Below are 19,921 nucleotides of genomic sequence, written 5' to 3' on the forward strand. Positions count from 1 at the left end.
AGGACTAGCTTCGCCTTCCTGTGCCATTTTTGCCTAGGCAACTTCAGTTTGGTTCCTTTCACAAGTAGCCAAATTGCGCATGCAGATACGAAACCTGGTCTATCTCAGTGAAACCTATGATTCTGGGTAGCCAACTTGCACGTGCAAATACGAAACCTGGTCTATCTCAGTGAAACCTGTGGTTCTAGGTAGCCAAATTGCGCATGCAGATACGAAACCTGGTCTATCTCAGTGAAATCTGTGGTTCTAGGTACAGTGTACTTCCCAGCAGGTAAGTACAGCCTAAAAGGAACACTCAGGAAAAAAAGGAGAGGGAAGTAACCTGGATTGAGCTTCTAGAATGTTCCAGGCACTGAACTTACCTCCTGTGAGGGAAGAGTGAGTCAAGCAGGAGACACTTAGCTGCAAGAAACAGGACACATCCTATTGAAACTAGCATATGTTTATTACCTACTTATCAGGGAGACTGAAGAGCATGGCATCAGGGGTGGTTTGGTAGCTTGGTGATGCCACCAACCACTCAGCTGTTTTCCATCCTTCAGAACCACTGTCTTCAGTTTGCTAGCCTTTCTTCCTGGTGGTCATTGCCTCGTGTCATAATGTGGCTGCTGTGGCTTCAGTCTTCACAACGATGTTCCAAGAAGAAAGGAAAAGGCAAACCTCCAGCATACACTGGTGAGGTATGCCCACAAATGTGTCCCATGGTCATTCCTACCTGAAAGCCAAGATCCCTTTTTTCAAGCTCTAGTCTAGGAGAACACAAAGGAAAAAGGAACCAGGAGTAGCTGTGGGTTGGCCAACGAACCACGTCTTTCCCCAGTAGCATGTGCGCACATAATGGTATCAAGAACAAACTGTGTCTGAGAATGGCAGGAACTGGATATGATCAAACCTTAGAGTGTGTGGACAAAATGATGGGAAATGGTGATGTTGACAGGCAAGATGAAGGGGAGCCTGCCATGGCCCTGGGGACCACTGAGGCTCTTAAGGCAGGTGGACCCAGGAAGTGGATATTTCAGGACTACATTTACAGTCTAGAAAGATCCCTCTGGCTGTCCTGGAGGGTGGTTAGGAGGAGAGTTGAATTGGAAGCAGGGCAGAGACATTTGCAGTGCCTGTCCTGTGTATTGAAGATAATATTTTTAGGCGTAGAATTTAGAGTAACTACTTTCTGAGCCACTTATTGGATCAAGGAAGTGACCGGACAGACAATCGAGATTAAACTAAAACTCATTAGAAATACAGGAGAATTTATCCTACTGGGGAAATAGACTATGAGATGGCACCTTCATTTGATTTTTGATTTGATGGAAAGGGCTTTTATTTGCATTTCTGCGTGCATAAGCAAATTCCAGGCTACATTAAGTTACTGACTCAGCCTTGTAAAACAAGCTCAAGGTTATTATGTCCAAGTGAGATCAAGTACAAATAACTTTAATGCTATAGAATAGGACATTATACCCTCTAAGTATTTCTAACAAATAAAAAATGAGAAGCACCATTGCACACTTTTCTTCAGATAGATCTGCTGGCTTTGTAAGAGAGGACACGGTATACTTATATAGGTGTTACAAATTCAAACTGTGATAATCAATTTTAAGTGATGTATGCTTATTACAGAAAAACTAGAAAACAGAGAAAAGCAGTTAAGAAGAAAACATTAAAACCCATAAAAGGCCTGGCGCGGTGGCTCATGCCTGTAATCCCAGCACTTTGGGAGGCCGAGGCGGGCGGATCACAAGGTCAGGAGATCGAGACCATCCTGGCTAACACGGTGAAACCCCGTCTCTACTAAAAATACCAAAAATTAGCCGGGCGTGGTGGCGGGTGCCTGTAGTCCCAGCTACTCGGGACTTTGAGGCAGGAGAATGGCGTGAACCCAGGAGGTGGAGCTTGCAGTGAGCCGAGATTGCGCCACTGTACTCCAGCCTGGTCGACACGAGACTCCTCAAAACGCAAAACAAAAACAAAAACAAAACCCATAAAAACAAAATCACTATTAACCTCTTGGCTCATATTCTTTTTTATCCCTGTGGGTAAGTTTCCATACAATATCATAATTATAGTCAGTATACAATTTTATCTACTTTTTCATCTAGTCTTGTAGGCATTTTTTCATGCTAACATTGTCTTCATAAACTTTACTTCTCATGATTACATAGCATGAACCTTTCTCAACCCTTGTTATTGAACATTTGGGCTGCTGTTTTGTTTTTGTTTTTTTTGGGTTTTTTTTTTTTGCTATAATAAATAATGAGATGATTATCATTGTCTATAAATCTTTGTCTTCATAGAAGATTATTTATTGGAGATTGATTTATTGATTATTCAGAAATTGAATTATTTTCTCAAAGGGAATAAACATTTTTAAAGCTGTTGATACCTATTGTTGGTTCAGAAATTCAAACTTGTGATAAAAGTTAAATCAAAAGCAGACAATGCAGCGAGAAGGCCCCGCTTTCTGTATTCTTTCCCTTGGCAGCCTGGAGGTTTGGTCCCAACGTCTCTGGACGATTTATTGCCTTATTTCCAAATAGGATCAATACACCCAGGAGCCTTAGTGTAATGAGATTCAAAGGGACCCCGACTCCTGAACGAATCCATCAGTTGGACCAGAATGTTAAGAACAGCGAAAGTGAAAATGGCCCTAATGAATCTTGATATTGAAACAAAGATTAGGGCATTTTGAGAAGAAAGCATTTTATCTCATCTATATTTTCCATACCCCGTGTGATTAGGAAGCTCGTGGAAATTGAACAGTTTCTTCTGTTTCATAGTATATGCTGTTTCTACACACTAGAGCTTGCTCTGACCCCCACTACCCTCACTCAAAATGTATTCCCAAAATAGTCATTGCCTGCCTGCCATTCCCCAGGCATTGTGCAGAGCACTAGAGATATGGCCTCCTTCTCATTAAGGAGCTATGGTCTGGTGTTTTCAGTAGTTTCCCAGGATCAGATGGCAGCTCTGCCATTGCTAAGGCCTCTGAGTATCTCCTTCTTTACACCAGCCCTATGAGGGAGGCATTGTCATCCTCATTTTACAGATGGGAAAACTGAGGAAGAAAGAGGTTAAGTAACTTGCCCAAGGCCACACAGGTAGTCGGTTCCGAAGCTGGTTATACGAATAAAGTTTTATTTTCTATAGTTTGTGATGTTTTGCCATCTTGGTGCCTTGTTGGCCAGAGAGATATGACCCCTGCCACGGCTGGCTAATTTCTAGTGATGGAAATGACTCCCCTGTGAGCATGCCTTTCATATGCAAGTCAGACAATCCAGAGCCTGGCAGGTTTCCAGCCTCCTCCTTTATCTAACACACCAAGCCAACATTTCCCCTGCCCCATGTCATCCCAGGTATCAAACAACCAGAGAACATGCAAAAATATAACCCAGAGCATGCAACAATTTTAAAACTCTCCAGTCCTTGGCATGCTCAGTCTTGCCTCCCCTGCCTCACTCATTTCTTCCCGCAGAACCCACAATAAAGGCTCTGGGCCAGGCTCTCTCCGCACTCCTTCGCCTCCTGCTTCCCTCTGTGGCCCTGCATGACGTGGCATGCCCCTTCCTCTAGGGAACTGTGAGTAATAAACTCTTCTTTCAAACACAGTTGTCTCTAAGTCTGTCACATTACCATACCTGATTAAAACAAAATCCTGGGTGCATTTTAGAACACTGGTGCACTCTTTTACCATCATACCTCTTTTATAAGGGCAGATATATTTCCTGGAAAGTAATTTGGTGGAAACACTGCTGAAAATGCTTTGTACACTGATCCCAGCTCATTTTCCTCATAAAGGCCTATCTACTGCAGTTATAAAAATGTTTTGCTCATTCCAGTTATTTCCTATTACATTTGCAAAATTGGTATCCTGCTCTCATTCATTCCTGCATCCATTCATTCATTCATTTTTACATGTATGTCTTCCCCAAATACACACACACACACACACACCCCCATACACACACACACATACACACACACAGTGGAGTGCTGGACTGGAGCTGGCTCTTCCTGGCTTTTGAGAGCCAACTGCATCCATCTCTTACCAACATATCAGTGGCTTAAAATCAGCCATAGTGGGAGTGTTTATACCACAGAAATTTAAAAATGCCAAAAATCAGGTCTCTCTCTGTGTGTGTGTGTGTGTGTGTGCACGTGTGTGTGTGAGAGAGAGAGAGATGGAGTCTCACTCCGTTGTCAGGCTGGAGTGCAGTGGCGTGATCTCAGCTCACTGCAACCTCAGCTTCCCAGGTTCAAGCGATTTTCCTACCTCAGCCTCCCGAGCAGCTGGGACTACAGGCACACACCACCTCCCCAGCTAATTTTCCTGTTTTTAGTAGAGATCGGGTTTCACCATGTTGACCAGAATGGTCTCGATCTCTTGACCTTGTGATCCACCCGCCTCAGCCACCCAAAGTGTTGGGATTATAGGTGTGAGTCACCGCACTCAGCATTTTGTTTGTTTTTTGTTTTTGTTTTTGTTTTTGTTTTGAGAGCCAGTTGTTAAACATTTGCTAGCTCACCACTGTGGTTCTCCATTTCTGTTCCCCACCAGGACCTGAGGGCAACAAGTTTCCTCTTTGTCTTTTCACCTGGGGCAGGCAAAATGGATCCTGCCACCTTGAGCAGTGAAGCAGGCCAAGCTGGGCCTTTCTGCATGTTTTCTCATTCTGAGGGACCTGTAGGCAGCCAGGGAACGAGGCTCACCTATCTGAATAGACCCTTCTCTGTAAAGGGATCCCTTGCTGGGGTTTTAAGTGGCATGTGAGGCATTCCCTCCCTGGCTTCACACACATTCTGGCAAGTCTCGTTTTAACTTCATTCATGAATGAATTCCCCAATAGTTAGAGTTGTCCATGAAACAGGCTTCCCTGGCACAGCTGGTGGGCTCCCCATCAGAGGACACATCCATGTTTGGGCAACCATCCACCACAGATGCTTGATGTGGGGGTTCTGGGTTTGAGAAGGACCAGAAAACCCCACAAGTTCAGAAGGCATAGAAAAGGAAGAAGCCCATTGGCTCTGATGAAATATCTGTTAGACAAACAGGGACATGGTGCTACTTTCAAAATCAATAGAGAGGCATCCCCCCCACCCCAATGACAAAAAAAAAAAAAAAAAAAAAAAAAGAGAGCACCTGAGGGCAGAGACTTTACCTTATTTCCCCTCAAACACCAAAAAAGCTTCTTGCCCAGGGCTACACACATAGAAGATTCTTGAAGAATGCTGGCAGGGGGTGAGGTAGAGAGGTTATTGGTTGAGGAACTGGGGAGGCCACTCTAAGCTCAGCCATGATCGAGCTGGGTGATTATTGTGGGGTCATTTTCTCTCTGAAAATCTCTTCCCTCAACTGATTATACAAGGACACGCTCTAGATAATTCCTTAGGAATAACTAGTGTGTTAATTAAAAACACCACAATTCACACCAATTCTGTTTATAGCATAGTGTGGATCATAAACACAAACATTACTTAAAATATAAAAATTAGTGACCAGATGGAACAGATTGACGAGATTCTTAAATTTTGAAGCTTTTTGAAAGGCTTAAATTTTATATTTCATTCCCTGTGAGAAATGCTAACTATCCCCTGAGGAAATATGTTGGAACCAGGTTGCGTTCAGTAAAAATCACATTAAGTTGAACTGGGTTTAACCTGTCCTTGCTCAGCACCTGCTCTGTTCACATTTTCTCATGAACAGTTTCTCTTGGGGTTGTTTTATGTATGTTTCTCTGTGTCTTGCTCAAGAGCATGGGTCCTGAAGTCTGACAGATTTTGTTTAAAATCCCAGGTCCATTAATATTGCTAAAATTATGATACTACCCAAAGCGATCTACAGATTCAATGCAGTCCCTATCAAAATACCAATGCCATTCTTTACAGAAATAGAAAAAAAATTCTAGAATTCACATGGAACCACAAAAGACCTCAAATAGCTAACACAATCCTGAGGAGAAACAAAACGCTGGGGGCTCTACACTCCCTGACTTCAAAATATACTACAAAACCATAGTAACCAAAACAGTATGTACTGGTACAAAAACAGACATATAGATCAATGGAACAGAATAGAGAACACAGAGACAAATCGACATATCTACAGCCAACTGATTTTCAACAGAGGTGCCAAGAAAATACACTGGGAAAAGAACAATCTCTTCAATAAATGGTGATAGGGAAACTGGATATTCACATGCAGAAGATTGAAACTAGACCCCTATCTCTCACCACTTACAAAAATCAACAATGGATTAAAGACTTAAATGTAAGACCAAAACGGTGAAACTACTGGAAGAAAATATAGGAGAAATGCTTCAGGACATTGGTCTGAGCAAAGATTTTATAGATAAGGCTTTAAAAGTGTAAGCAACAAAAGCAAAAATATGCAATTGTGATTATATCAAACTAAAAAGTTTCTGCACAGCAAAGGAAACAACCAACAGAGTAGAGTGACAATCTATAGAATGACAGAAAATATTTGCAAACTATACATCCAACAAGACATTAATATATAGAATGTAAGAGGAACTCAAACAATTTAACAACAGAAAAGCAAACAATCTTGATTTTAAAATGGGCAAAAGATCTGGTTGCAGTCAGCAGCTAGATGATTTATTTCCCTCTGGGCACCTAACCCTGCTTTTGGTGGTCAAGGCCAGTGTGCTCAGCCTACAAGGAGGTCATGTGGCCCCTGCATGACGTTGAAGGGTTTGAATTTCAAGAGACGAACTCGAAGACGGAGGCAGGGCTAGACATGACAGGATATTCTGTAAGTCTTGCTAAGTTTGGCTGCGTCCTAAAAACAGAGAAAGACATGTAGTAGTTTGAAGCAATGGGATGATGTCATCAGCTTCCCAGGTATTCTGACTGCTGTGTAGAGTGGATTGTGTGGGGACAGCCTGAAGCAGGGAGCCTGGTTAGGAAACTCCCTGTGGTCCAGCTAAGAAGCAGTCATGGGCTGGGCTGGGAGAATGGCCATTCAGGGGAGTGAGTGACAGAGCAGGTAATCCCCATTCTATACTTTCCAGGCATTTTAAATCTGTGAAGTAGGTCAGGCTGGTTCTTCTTTGGTTTACAGATCACAGTGAGAGAAAGGGCAGTGACAAAATGGTCCCCAAATATGATATTCCCACATCCTCTATGCATCCTCATTGAAGGCTGCATGACCTTGGGGGTTAGGTGAATGGTGTCAAGGGCAGTTGCATATGTATTGGTCTCTCCTATCGGATGGTGATCTCTCATTGAGGAGCTTTTGTCTTCACAAAGGTCTGGAACTAAGTAGGTCATGGACTGGTGTCCCCATTTTTGCCCTCATTTTCTGATACCCCAGGGCTTTCCCCCTCCCATCACATGGTCGTCTCCCTGCCTGGAGTCTCTGCCATTGTCTGCTTCACACATTTGCTTCCTCCACTGGACTCTGAAGGGAGGCTATAGCCTAGTCGCTCCCAACTCCCCAGGGCGTGTGAATGCCTGCTATGGTTTTATAGAATCGTCACATCACAGAGCCCACTGGTTAAAGTCAGGGGTCCTCTCTGATATCCCCACAGGTGCAGTGCAGTGCAATGAGCTTCCTGCAGGTACCCTGTCATAAAGTCTCAGTCAGCTCTCTCAAGTGGATCCTTCATCTGACTCTCTTTAGCACACTGTTACTTCTGTTAACCTAGCATTTCCTTCTGTTCTGGCATTATACTTGCTTGCTTGTCTGTTTTACTCACTCAGATATGAGGCCCTTGAGGACACATGTGTCTGGGTTTTATTCATCTCAACATTCTCCATAGCCTTGAACACAGTGCCTGGCATATAGTAGGTACTTGAAAATGAGCAAATAGATGAGTGAATGAATAAACAAGCAAATGAGTGAGTGAATGAATGAATGAATGAATGAATCAGTGATTGCTCAGCTTTTGTTGTTAAAAAGTCCTTCTTTACCTTCAACTGAAATATGTCTCCTGTTAGCCAGCTTTCTGGGCTGATTCTACTCATTGACTCCACGCAGCACACTCTCCTCTTCCTCGTGGCACCTTCTCGTAGAGTGGAGCCTCAGGGTTCTGCTTTCTGTTCTTTGAACAGGCCAACCTGTTCTGCCCAGCTTGACCCCACCTTAGGGCCTTTGCACTTTTGTCTTTTATGCCCAAGATCCCTGGCCCTATTGCTTTCCACGGCTGGATCTTCTTTGTCATTTGGGTCTCAACTCAAATGTCACCTTCTCAGAAAGACCTTTACTAACAACTCAATCTAGAGCACCTCTGCCCTCAGCCCTCAGCCCTCATACGCCTCTTTATCTCTCTGGGCTGAATTCTGGATGATTTCCTCAGATCTGCCTTTCAATTTACTAAATCTGCCTTCATTTGTGTCTAGTCTACTGTTTAGCTTGCCTGTAGAGATCGTCCATCAGTTATTCTGTTTTCCATTTATAGAACATATATGCAAATATTGTGATCATTAATATTTAAAAAGGCTTCCTTTAGAATTCCTATTGCATGACCCTCCCTCCCTCCGCCAAAAGTGATCTATCCTATTTGTTGTATCTGATGATTGTCTCTCAGATGTTGGATATCTATAATTCCTGTGATTTTTTTAGATGAAACTTTATCAGAAATTATCATCTTGTAGTGTCCCACATGGGTTTTGGAAGTGACCCTGTGGTACTTATTACTTCTTAAATGTTGTTCCATTAACTTAATGGTGAATGCAGCATCTATATGTTATCATGCATAATGTAGGGAAAGAATATTGCCTTCTTGTGTTTGATATCACTCACCTGCTTCTAGTGACATTTACTTCAAGCTTAACTTGTTGCTTTGTCCCCCTAGTGGAGCATCACTGACTGCAGCAGTACCCAGATGCCAGGTGCTTCTGAGCTTAACACGTAAGAGTTCCCCCAGCTTAATGCAGGAGCACGGAACTCATTGGAAACACAGATTTCCGAGACCTGCCTCATGAACACTGAATTCATAAATCTGAGATTGAGCCTAAGAATCAGAATTCTTATAAAGTTCTCCAAGTGATTCTGATTTATATAAGTTTGGATACTAATAGACTTATAAGCTTCGAGGATTTAAATTTGGTTTATTTTTATCTTGCTTATTCCTTCCCCAAAAAGGATTTGAAGCTGTGTACCTGCAGATAGATAAAAATACATTTTGAAAAGCAGACTAAAGACACCTACACGAATAATGCCCTGAGCAGGTTGGCTTCCTTGCTAACACCCTTGGGATGGATGAGACCACGAGCTGTGTGAGCCATCTCTGCCCAGCTCTGAGACCCTTAGCATTGCAGCAAAGCCTGGCTTGGTGAAATCAGTCATGGGGCAACTGTGGAACTGCAAAGGGATGCTGTGCACAGACAGGGTTTCATTTTTCCTAGGGTCCCTCTCTGCACACTGTCACATTGCTCAGATATGTTTATTAATCTGGCACATCCATGAAGGCTCTTCTTGGCAAACTGAGCTCTTTAGACCCACTCTCCACTACTCACGCTGTGCTGAGCCCCTCCCAGCCTGTATTCTCCCATACTTCTTGGCTTCTGCCCAAACTGTTTCCGCTGCCCAGAAAACTCCTGTTTGTATCCAAGACTGCTCAAATGTCACCTTCTCCAGACAGTCTTTCTTTCACCCTCCTTCATGTTCTTCCTTCCTGTCATCCTTGCAAAATCATTTTTGAGTCCTTACCATGTCTGGAGTCCCCGCCCCCCACTTCTCTCCATGCCAGCATCTGCCATGCTGCCAACTGTCACAGGTTCATCTCCTGCCACATCACTCTTTGCTTCTCTGTTTTCGTCACACCGGCTCCTCCTGCTCCCTCCCTCTCTCTCCAGGGCTTTTGCACAGGCTGCAGGCTCCTCCCCTGACACCTGACACTGACTTCTGCTGTCCCTACCTCCAGTGTTACCCCTCCTCCTCTACAGCAGCACCTGCTACCTGCACTTGTTTTGTGATTCCTATGTCACCCTCTGTAACCTGAGGAGGGCAAGCAGGGCATCCCCCTGCTTAGCACAGAGACTACTACACAGCAGGTGCCCAAATGAAGACATGTCAGAGCACCCCAGTTTGTCTCTTTCTCCTTCAGTTGTTCTCAACCTTCTTTTCGCCATTGGCCCCTTTGAGAGGCTTCTGAAAGCTAGAAACCCTCTCTACACAATGTTCATGAATGCTTAGTTACATAAAATTTCTATATCATTTCAAGGGTGTGAACCCCCCCAAATAAAGAGAGCATTATCTAATAATTCCAAGCTAAGATTCTTTTCCGGAGAGCAGCTGATAATTGCATGATAGATACTCCATGATATAAGGTCCACCACATACGGAGTTTAAAGTGGGTCTCCCAGTGATGTAAAGGCGTGTGTGTGTGTGGATGGCTTCATGTGGAAGCCGCACTGGTTGCTATGTTCCCTTTAAGAACCGGTTTCCCTGATTTTGTCATTGCAGGAAGGAAGACAGCACAGGGGCAAACACAGCAAGCTGGAAAATACTTACATCCTTCTCAACTGACCGACACGGCAGAGGTGGCCTATGATTTATGATCCTTTCCAGTGAGCCAAATTATAAGCCAAGCAACCATCTTCCTGTCTCAGGTCACTAACAGGGAATATTTCTACTCTGTATGGTATCAACCTGAGGACCCAAGAGATGGCTGTTGACTGTAAGAAGCCCATATTTATTGCCATGGGTGAGTGGCAGGAAGCCGGGTCTGGAGTCCCAAGGACCTGTCGGCTCTGCTGCTCCTACGCTGGGTCGCTGTGCACAGATAACTTACCTTCTTCCAACATCCTCTTCTTCATCCGTTTGAGGGTCATATGCCTACTTGACAGTTTTGCCCTGATAGCCAAATGAGCTAATGGCTGGAAAAGTGCCTGAACACTGTAAGATTCTTCTCACATGTCAGGGTCCTTGTTGTGTTGGTAAAAAGGAGTTCCTTCATCTTAGGTACTTCACTGACGGTTGTCCTGGAGCACACTCTAAATCAATCAATCAAGCACTCATTGATTTACCATTCTGCATAGCTTTCATCCAAGATGGGTGATGAGGGGATGATAGGATGACGGTTTTAAAAAAATCATTGTAGTAGTTATCTTGATATTATAGAGCTCCTGAAGAAGCTTGGGCTAGGATGGAGTTCCCAACCTGCACAAAAAGTTGTATGCATGTGAACTCTTTCCTAGGGAGAAGGAGCATGGATTTAATCAGATTTGCAAAGAAGACTGGTAGACAAGCAACCAAGGAGCCAAGCCCCCTAGTCTAGGCAGAAAGGACTCTGTCCGGAAACCCAGAGACCGACTCTGCCTCCAAATTGCTGGCGACTTTAAGGCTGTCCCTTGGCCTCTATCCACCCCAGCTCCTTATCTGTAAAATGGGTGTGGCACAGTATTCCAGTTGCTAAGTTCCTGCTGAGGGGCAGGCTCTGGCCAGACCAGAAGCTTCCACACTCAGCCTTCTTGCTTCCAGAGTAAGCGAAGAGCTCTTCTTCTCTCAGCTTGTGTCCATGAGTTGCGCCCAACTGACCACGGCACCCCAGAGTGCCCAGGCACGCAGCCTCACTTCAACTCCTTTCGCTCTGCAGTTACAAAGCATCGCGGCCCAGTTGCTGTGCCTGGACCCAGGGAGTCTGCTTCCTCTGATACCATTTCCCTGTAAACTGCAGGGCTGTGAGACCTGCTTACACTGGCAGCCAGGGGCCTGACAGGGACCTGTGAAATCTCAGCATCGCCCAGGAAGATGCAGTGAAAATCCAGCTGTTGAGTGGGGAAACGTCAGTGAACCGCATGTTTTCCTGCCCTGGCTGCTGTGAGACAGTGGGCGGTGCCCGGAAGTCAGGCCTGGTGGATGGAGTTGGCCATGGGTGTCCCAGGTCTCCGCAGAACCTGGGGCCGTGGTCAGTGCTGGGTGAGCAACAGGCAGGCCCCACATCACATTACAGACCTTAGAGAGTTTCCAGTCCACAGCAGGTACTGGCAGCCCTTGCGCCAGATTTGGCCCACAAATGTGTCATGGTTGGCTTATTTATATTTTATTTTTTTCTAATTGTGAATGTACCCCGTGCCACTGAGCTGGATACTTAAAAATGGTTCAGAAGGTACGTTTCTCTAAAACTCTAAAACGTATCTTCTTAATCATTTTTAAGTATCCAGTTCAGTGGCACGGAGTGTATTCACACTGTGGCGCAACCATCACCATCATCCATCTCCAGAACCTTCTCATCTTGCAAAATTAGAAACACCATATTCATGAAAGACTCACTCCCCATTTCCCTGTCCCACAACTGCTGGCACCCACCCTTCTACTTTCTGTCTCTATAATTTGACCACTCTAGGACCTCGTGTGAGTGGAATCATACGGTCTTTGTCCTTTCATGACTGAGTTCACTTAGCACAATGTTTTCGAGGTTCATGTGGCAGCATGTGTCAGAGTTTCCTTCCTTTTTAAGGCTGAATAATGTTCCGATGTGTGGATGGACCACATTTTGTTTTTCAGTCACGTATTGAGGGACCTTTGGGTGGCTTCCACCTTTTTGGCTATTGTGAATATTGCTCCTATGAACACAGGTGTACAAAAACCTATGTTGCATTTTTTAACATTGGAGTTAGCAAGTGACATTGAAAAACCAAGAGATTTCATATACGAATCTCGATTTCTGGCTTCTCGTGGAAAATCAGTGGATCTGACAGCACTGGGCCTCGATCTTCCTGGCCACAGTCAAAGGTGAATGAAGCCAGCTCGCTCCCTCCCCCGCTGACAGGCACCCCACCCAGTGGACTGCAGGGCCCCCGCTCCTTTCCCCTCCACTCACTGCAAAGCCTGTCTGGTTTCCACAGGCTGTGGCTTGGTGACACCTCGTCTGCCCAGCACCCTCCCGTTATGGGTGAAAATGCAGAGGCCCAGGGAGGACGGGTGGCTGCGGCCTGAGGTCTCACTGTCCAGGAAGTGATACAACTGCCGAAACGCAGGAAGGGCCTGCAACTGGGCATTGCAAAGCCTTGATTCTACTTCCAACTCTGCCACCTGCTTGTCCCAGGTCCCTGGGACAAAGCCCTGAAACTTTCTGAACCTAAGTTTCCTCTTTGGAGGAAAATGGGAGAAATGGCACCTTCTCTTGCAGCCTCATGAAGTATTGTGAAGACAGAAGGAGATGATGTGCATTGGCAGTTGGGATGGGAAGGGGTGTTACTAAAAGCACAGGCCATGTCAGGCAACCTAGCGCCTGGGGTTCTGTTTTCTCATCTGCAAGACAGGAAAGGGGGCCATACCTTTCCCCACTGGGCTATTCCAAGGATTAACTGAGGCAGGGAAGGAAAGGCATCTGGCGAGGGCTTGGCACCCAGCAGATGCTTCATAAATGCTACTTTTTAACAAGTAAGGTCACGTCCAAGGGTTCCAAATCCTCTTCCTGCAGAACACAACCCGGCAAGAGGTGTAACATCATAGGAATGACCAGCTTCAGAGTCTATTGGCCTGATTTCAAAACCTAGGCTTGATGCATTAGCCACTGAGGGCACTGGGCAGGTGAGCCCATCTCTCTGAACTGCAAACTCTTCCATTGTTTAGTGGGGAAAATATCACTGTCCTTGACAGCACAGGGAGAAATGAGAAATGGAAGGCACTTTGCACATAACAGACATTTAATAACATCTAATTCCTTTCCTTGCCTTCCCCAGCAGAAATCTGTTTTCTAGGTTAAAAAGATGGCATGTTTTCCAAATATCTTCAAAAAACGAAACAAGGAAAAGTGTGGTTTCCAGCATCCCACTGAGGCTTGTCAGTCATCAGGTTTCATTCACTCATTCAAGGAACAAGCATTGATTGAGCACCACTAAGCGCCAGGCACCACAGTAGGCCCTGGGGTTCTAGGAGAGAACAGAGTAGACCAAATTGCTACCCTGGTGGGTGGACTTCTGCGTAAGTCTGGTCAGTCGCTCCATGAGTACTCATTAAGTGCCTCTTCTGAGCTGCCTTTCTAAGGGCCCTGGCTTTACCTGGAAGGCTCATCTGTTGCTGTCTGTGTGATTCCTGCATATCTGGACCCCACCCACTTCTCTGCCAGTACCAGAGAACATACCTGTCTTGGGCCCCAGACCTTTAGACAGCATGGTGATTCTGCCCGCCTGTGCTGCTTCTGTTACCCCCTCAGTCCTTTCCAGGGTCCCTGGGCAAGGCCAGTGAAGCACTCCTGGGGTGAACACTCCATTCCACTGCACACAGGACACCCTGTGGGCCAGGTGTGGGCCCCAGAGAGCCTTGCCTCTTAGTTTACCTTTAGGCTTTGAATGAAATGGGAATATGGATGGAAAGCTCTTTGTAAGATCTACATGTATATACAGAATTGGTGTTATTTGACTTTGATCTAGAGAGATGACAGAGACCACCTGATGTAGGAGAAAGAGGTTAGGGTTTGAGACCAGCATAGTTAGGCTGCAATCTGGGTTCTGCAACTTATTAGTTCTGAGACTAGGGAAAGTGGCCTGCCCTCCTCAGTTTACTTGCTGGGCAAATGGAGGTAATAAGAGACCCATCTCGGCACCTACTGTGCGCAGTAATGGAAAAACTGGTTGGGAAGGCATTTTGCAGACTTACGTCTTATGCATATACTCTACTCATGTCATTAATTTAATGCACATTTATTATACACCTACTGTGTGCCATTGTGAACAAGGTGATCTGTCATATGACAATTCGGAAGAAAGTCCACAGGCTAGGGAAGAGAAGAAATACTTGTCAGATGGTGGTACCGCACATTCATAGATTATGATTAGCAACAGCCAGCAAGTTGGCATGGCAACGTTTCCCCGTGAACTGCTAGGCACTGTTCTTAAAATAGGTATGTTGGAGGTGTGGCGGCAGCGGGGACACGCTGAGGTAGTGTGGTTTGATTGCTCTGCAGACCAATGTGGGCTGTGTGCTCAGAGTGGCCCTGCCATTACCCTTCCCAGGCAAGCCAGTGGGACAGTGATTAAGGTGGCAGATCCAGAAACATCCACTGTTGGAGCTGGAGACAGCCTCAGATTTCATCTAGTGTAAGCATCCTTCTCCTCCCCATTTTACAGGCAAGGAAACTGATTCCCAGAGAGGTTACCTGACATCTGCGGTCCAGTGACAAAACCACTTGACTGCAGATGGGAGTGAACCTGGCTTCGGATGTCATTATGCAGTATTCTCCAGCTGTGCCATGGGGCAGGCTCTTCTGATTCAGAATTTTAGGTCTTGGTCTGATGCAATTAATTTTCTACTGGGTTCCAATCTATATGGCATCATCTAGCAATAGATATTAGTTTAAGGAATTCTTTCATTTTGTGTGGAATTCATGCCTGCATTTCACCCTGGGGAAGCCCTGAATCCTAGGATATCTTGGAAACTCACCTACTTTTTGGATAGACTTACATGACTGAGCTTTCAATCCACCCTTCCATAGCCTTCCTTACCTAGTTTCTCCGTGTGAAATCAAGCATCAAAACTGATCAAAGGTTTTTGAATTGCTTTGGAATGAGATGATTATATGAGCGTAGGTACCCATCATTGCAGAGAACAGGGAACCCAAGTCCTTTTACAGATGAGGTCCTTTCTATTTGTTTTACTCAGCAATTTATTGAGTAAACTTTTGTAAACTTGAGAGGGGCTTTTCACCTTCAGGCTGGTGAGCTTTTTTAAAGAGATTCACAGCTCCCCTTTGATTCCAGGGTGAAATTCTAGGTTTGAAATGTGAAACCTTCTGAGAACTCAGCCAACTTCTGAGAATAGGGTGCTAGACATTTCTGACATGTTTTAGACACAATCTTTTTTTCTCTGTTGAGACAGTGCCATATGTTGGGAAGGGCTCTGGGCTGGGAGTCCAGGCAGGGTAAGAGGGGCTGCAGCCCTGCCACTTACCCCCTCCAGGTCATTTGAAGGATGTAAAGACTGCATTCTGTAGTGGTGATTCTTCACCCTGGTTGCATGTTGGACTCATCTGCAGAACTTTTAAAAAATCTGATGCCCAGGCCTCTCTCCAGGCCACTTAAATCAAGTTGTATTGAGTGGGGCCCTGGGCAGAGATCTATTTGAAAAACTCCCCAGTGATTCTAATGGGCAGCTGGGGGAGAACCATGGGAATACAGTCACATAGTCTCTTTCCATTCTCCCATTCCCTGTGCTAATTAAGTTCTAAAATACTACTGTGGTTTCTTCTGTGTTAGACTCATATTTATTTATACTCATGGCTAGGAAAGAAATGTGCCCTCAGAGTCGACAGGAGGAAACTTCTTATCTTTGGAGTATTTTTGACCATGAGTTGGCTTTGTAACTCTACCCTCAGAGGGCCTTTTAAACAGCTGATGTTTCTTATGGAAATGAAATGCATGATGTGTTACTGCATTGAGCTCCACTGTGGCAGAGACTGGAGCTGAGCTCTTGGTAACTGGTCACTGCACAATTCCATGAAGGTTCAGATAATATAATTGGGTGGTACAATAGACACACTAAATGAATCTCTTGGGTGCAGTTGTTTGCATCCTAAACTCCAGAATATCCAGAAAGATATATTCTATGATAGATATATCTACCAGTTGGGTAAGCAAACAAAAGTAGATTTATCTTCGACATGTGCACCAATGGCCAACTGTGTTCCTACTTGACTTTGAAATAAATTATCTGGTGCCTTAAGGTGGTGTAGAAGGAAAAAATCCGTGGGGTTTGTTAATGTATTCAGTCCTCTTCTCTGTATTATGGGAATTTCTAAAAACAGATAATTTGTACCTTGGACCTAAAACCGCTTTCAAGAATTCAGTAGACTTGGGATTGAAGGATTGGGTTTTCTCTTTCCAGTGTGAACTTCCCTAAATCCTACTCTGGCTTCAGAAAGCACAGCTCCTATACAAGCCTGACTTCTGCATCCTTAGTGTAAATGTAATGTCTTAAGTCATGGAAAGACTAAAAGAAGAATTGATAGCTCAAAAATGAGTTTTTTCCAACACATTTTTTTTTTTTTGGTCTCTGAAAACACCAGCAGGCTGTGTCCAAGCATGGGCTGATGATCCCTTTATGTGATGACAGAACGAGGGAAGAGAGAGACAAATGAATGGGATTGTTAAAAATGGCGGAAAACTTGATATCACCTTTGAGTCAGTAATATAATATTTGTCAATAGGACATTGAAAGTGATGGGGGAAATAAATGTCTATGCAGTGACGTTATAACCATTAATTCTTTAGTGGACAAGGACAAGGTCTGCACCTAACAGAAGTAGGAGAGTGAGTTATGGGGCCAGACACATGACGGCTCTGCCACCGACTAACTGTGCAAGCTTGGACAGGGTACCTACCTCTGTTAGCCTCAAAGTCCTCCATGGAAATAGTGGGTAAGGTGTGAGGATTAAAGAAATAGCACGTTTCTTAAAGCATTCAGCATGTCAGTGGATGCTGGGAGCCTTCCCTGACCCCTTTGAAAATGGGCTCTGCACAAACACATTTTGGTGGGAGGCTGGGGCCTATCCTACCAACCTGACTTGGGGGAATAAGATGATCTCTTCGCAGTTCAGGTTTCCACAACCAGCTTTTGCCGGGAAGGCAGGGAAGAGGCGTGGGTGTCATTGGCAGAGTGATAAGCAAGGCTGGCAAGTTCATCTTGGTGGTCTCCTTAGTTCTTCCAGGTTAAATCCTGGACAGAAGTCACATGAAAGCTGTGAAGCACAGACATCAGTTTAGAAATTGTGTACTTTCCTGCTGAATCCCAAATGCACAATAACTCTACACCTTGCGGTTGCATGAATCTACAAGGTCTCCTATGCGTCCTCATTAATAAACTCAAGGCTGAGAATTTTGGCAGGCCAAGTCCTGCCCCTCCCCAGAGTGAGCTGCCTTGGTTCACATGGGAGTGGTCCAGCGACAGCACCCGACGCCTCCCCTCCAGAAGCTCTTCAGCAGGACCTGCCTCGGGTCCTGGGGCAGCTGTCCTCCGATGCCTGCCTGCAGTGAAATAATCAGTCCGTGAAGATGTTCACTGGATTCCCGACCAGTTGTGGGTCGGGCTCAACCCTCCCTTTGGGTTTTCAGGATTTGTAATGATCGCTCCATTTGTGTAAAATAGGCCGGCATTTTCTCTTGTTACTGAGATGTATTTTTCTATGTTAGTTAAATGTATAATTTGTGTAATTTTGTACATTAAAATGTATGCTTTTTCACAATTAAAGGGTTTTTTTTTTCCCTTTTGAATGTTTTATTTATTGATGGTTTGTTACAAAATGTTGTCGACCCTGACGTAACATAAAAAGGCAATGGAGCTAGGAGTCCCTTGATTTTTGGTGGGGAATAAATGCTTTTCTTGATACTCAAATCCACTTTGCACAAATAATTAAATGATTTCCTTTATAATCCATTATATATCTGTAGTAATTTCTGATTGCTGCTTTGACAGATGACCATGAACTCATTGCCTTAGAACAACTCACATTCATTATCTTATAGTTCTGAAAGTCAGAGTCCCTGGGCTACAACCGTTGGCAGGGCTGCCTTCCTTCTGGAGGCTCCAGGGAGAAACTGTTTCCTTGCCTTTTCTGGCTCCTAGAAGTGCCCACATTCTTTGGCTTGTGGTCCCTTCCATCTTCTTCAGATCTCTCTCACTCTGACCTCTGCTTCTGTTCTCTGATCTCCTGTTCTCAGACTCTGACTCTCCTGCCTCTCTCTCACTTAAAAGGACTCTTGTGATGACACTGGCTCCACCAGGTGATCCAGGATCATCTCCACATCTTAAGATTCTTAAGCACAACCACCGAGTCCCATGTGCCATGTGGAGTAACATGGGCAGTAATTCTAGGGATTCAGGTGTGGGCATCTTTGAGCATCATTATTCTGCCCACCACAGTTCCCATATGTACTGATTTGGAGGCCACAGAAAAAAGCAGACATTTAAAAATCAAATGAGCCTGTATTTAAACTGCATCTCTGTCACTTGCTAGCCATGTAACCAGTTTGTTTAACTTCTCTGAACATCTCTTCTTATATCTGAGATGAGGACAATAATCCATTACTATATACCTAATGATAAACTACAATCCCCTTTCCTTCATTGTTTGAAAACATTCTTTTTTGCAATGAATTAATTTTTTGTTTGTTTGTTTGCCAAAACAAAATCCACATTGGACCTGAACTGGCCTCTTGTCCTCTCCCATCTGACATGTCCCTTTCATTTCTCTGCCATCACCCAGGAAGAAGGTTTCATGTCTGACAGGATGAGCTCAAGGTTTGTCCTTCGCCAAATGTAGTGGTGTAATTCACTTATAAGAACTCTTTCCCAGGAGGACTGGGAGCAGTTGAGGGATGGGTTGGGGGATGGGGGAGGTCACAGCTGTCGTCAGGATGGGGGCAATTTTCTCAGATATTGCCTTTGTTGGTCCCTGGCAGATATTGCTCCTCTCTGTCTCCCTGCAAGCTGGAGGGTGCATTTCCAACCTTATACCCTGGGTTTTGTTTCCTACGTCCCTTTCTCTGTTGCACTTGGGTTACTGACCTTGAGATGAGATGGTGTGGAAAAAACTCAGACAAACCTGAGTTGAAATCCCAGCTTAGTCACTTCCCGGTGGTTAACTTGAGCAATGGGCTTAAGGTTTGTCATCCTCAGCACTCCAGCCTGAAGATGGAGGTGGCCTGGTTCGCCACGTGGGGCTGTCTGAGGAATCCAGCAGTGTGTAAGGCGGAGCATGATGCGCAGAAATGACCTGTGTGTGCAAGAACCCTTATGCACAGTAGGCAGCTTCAGGAGGGTCCGATTGCCTCCTCTGCAGGGGGAGAACAGAGTGAGAGGAAGGGATATAAAGTCAGTGACACGCAGTGGGCGCCACAAAGGTGTGTTAGATGAATGTCGAATGATTCGTTGCCCAAGACTGCATAGAAAACGGGATTCTAACTCAACCACCTAGACTCTTCTGCCTAAACCAGGTCCCTTTATCTCTTATCTCCCAGT

The 19,921-nt window shown here is 44.9% G+C and overlaps 1 protein-coding gene across 1 annotated transcript in view; it reads left to right on the forward strand.

Moving 5' to 3' along the window:
* Positions 1-10,619, forward strand: part of C5H4orf50 (chromosome 5 C4orf50 homolog) — a 118,631-nt gene extending 108,012 nt beyond the window's left edge. Inside the window, exon 13 of the mRNA XM_045392104.3 lies at positions 10,427-10,619. Within this exon, the coding sequence (XP_045248039.2) occupies positions 10,427-10,489 (63 nt within the window). The 3' untranslated portion in view covers positions 10,490-10,619. The remainder of the gene's footprint in view (positions 1-10,426) is intronic.
* Positions 10,620-19,921: the final 9,302 nt, after the last annotated feature.

Source organism: Macaca fascicularis, chromosome 5 (assembly GCF_037993035.2).
Source record: "Macaca fascicularis isolate 582-1 chromosome 5, T2T-MFA8v1.1".
NCBI lineage: Eukaryota > Metazoa > Chordata > Mammalia > Primates > Cercopithecidae > Macaca > Macaca fascicularis.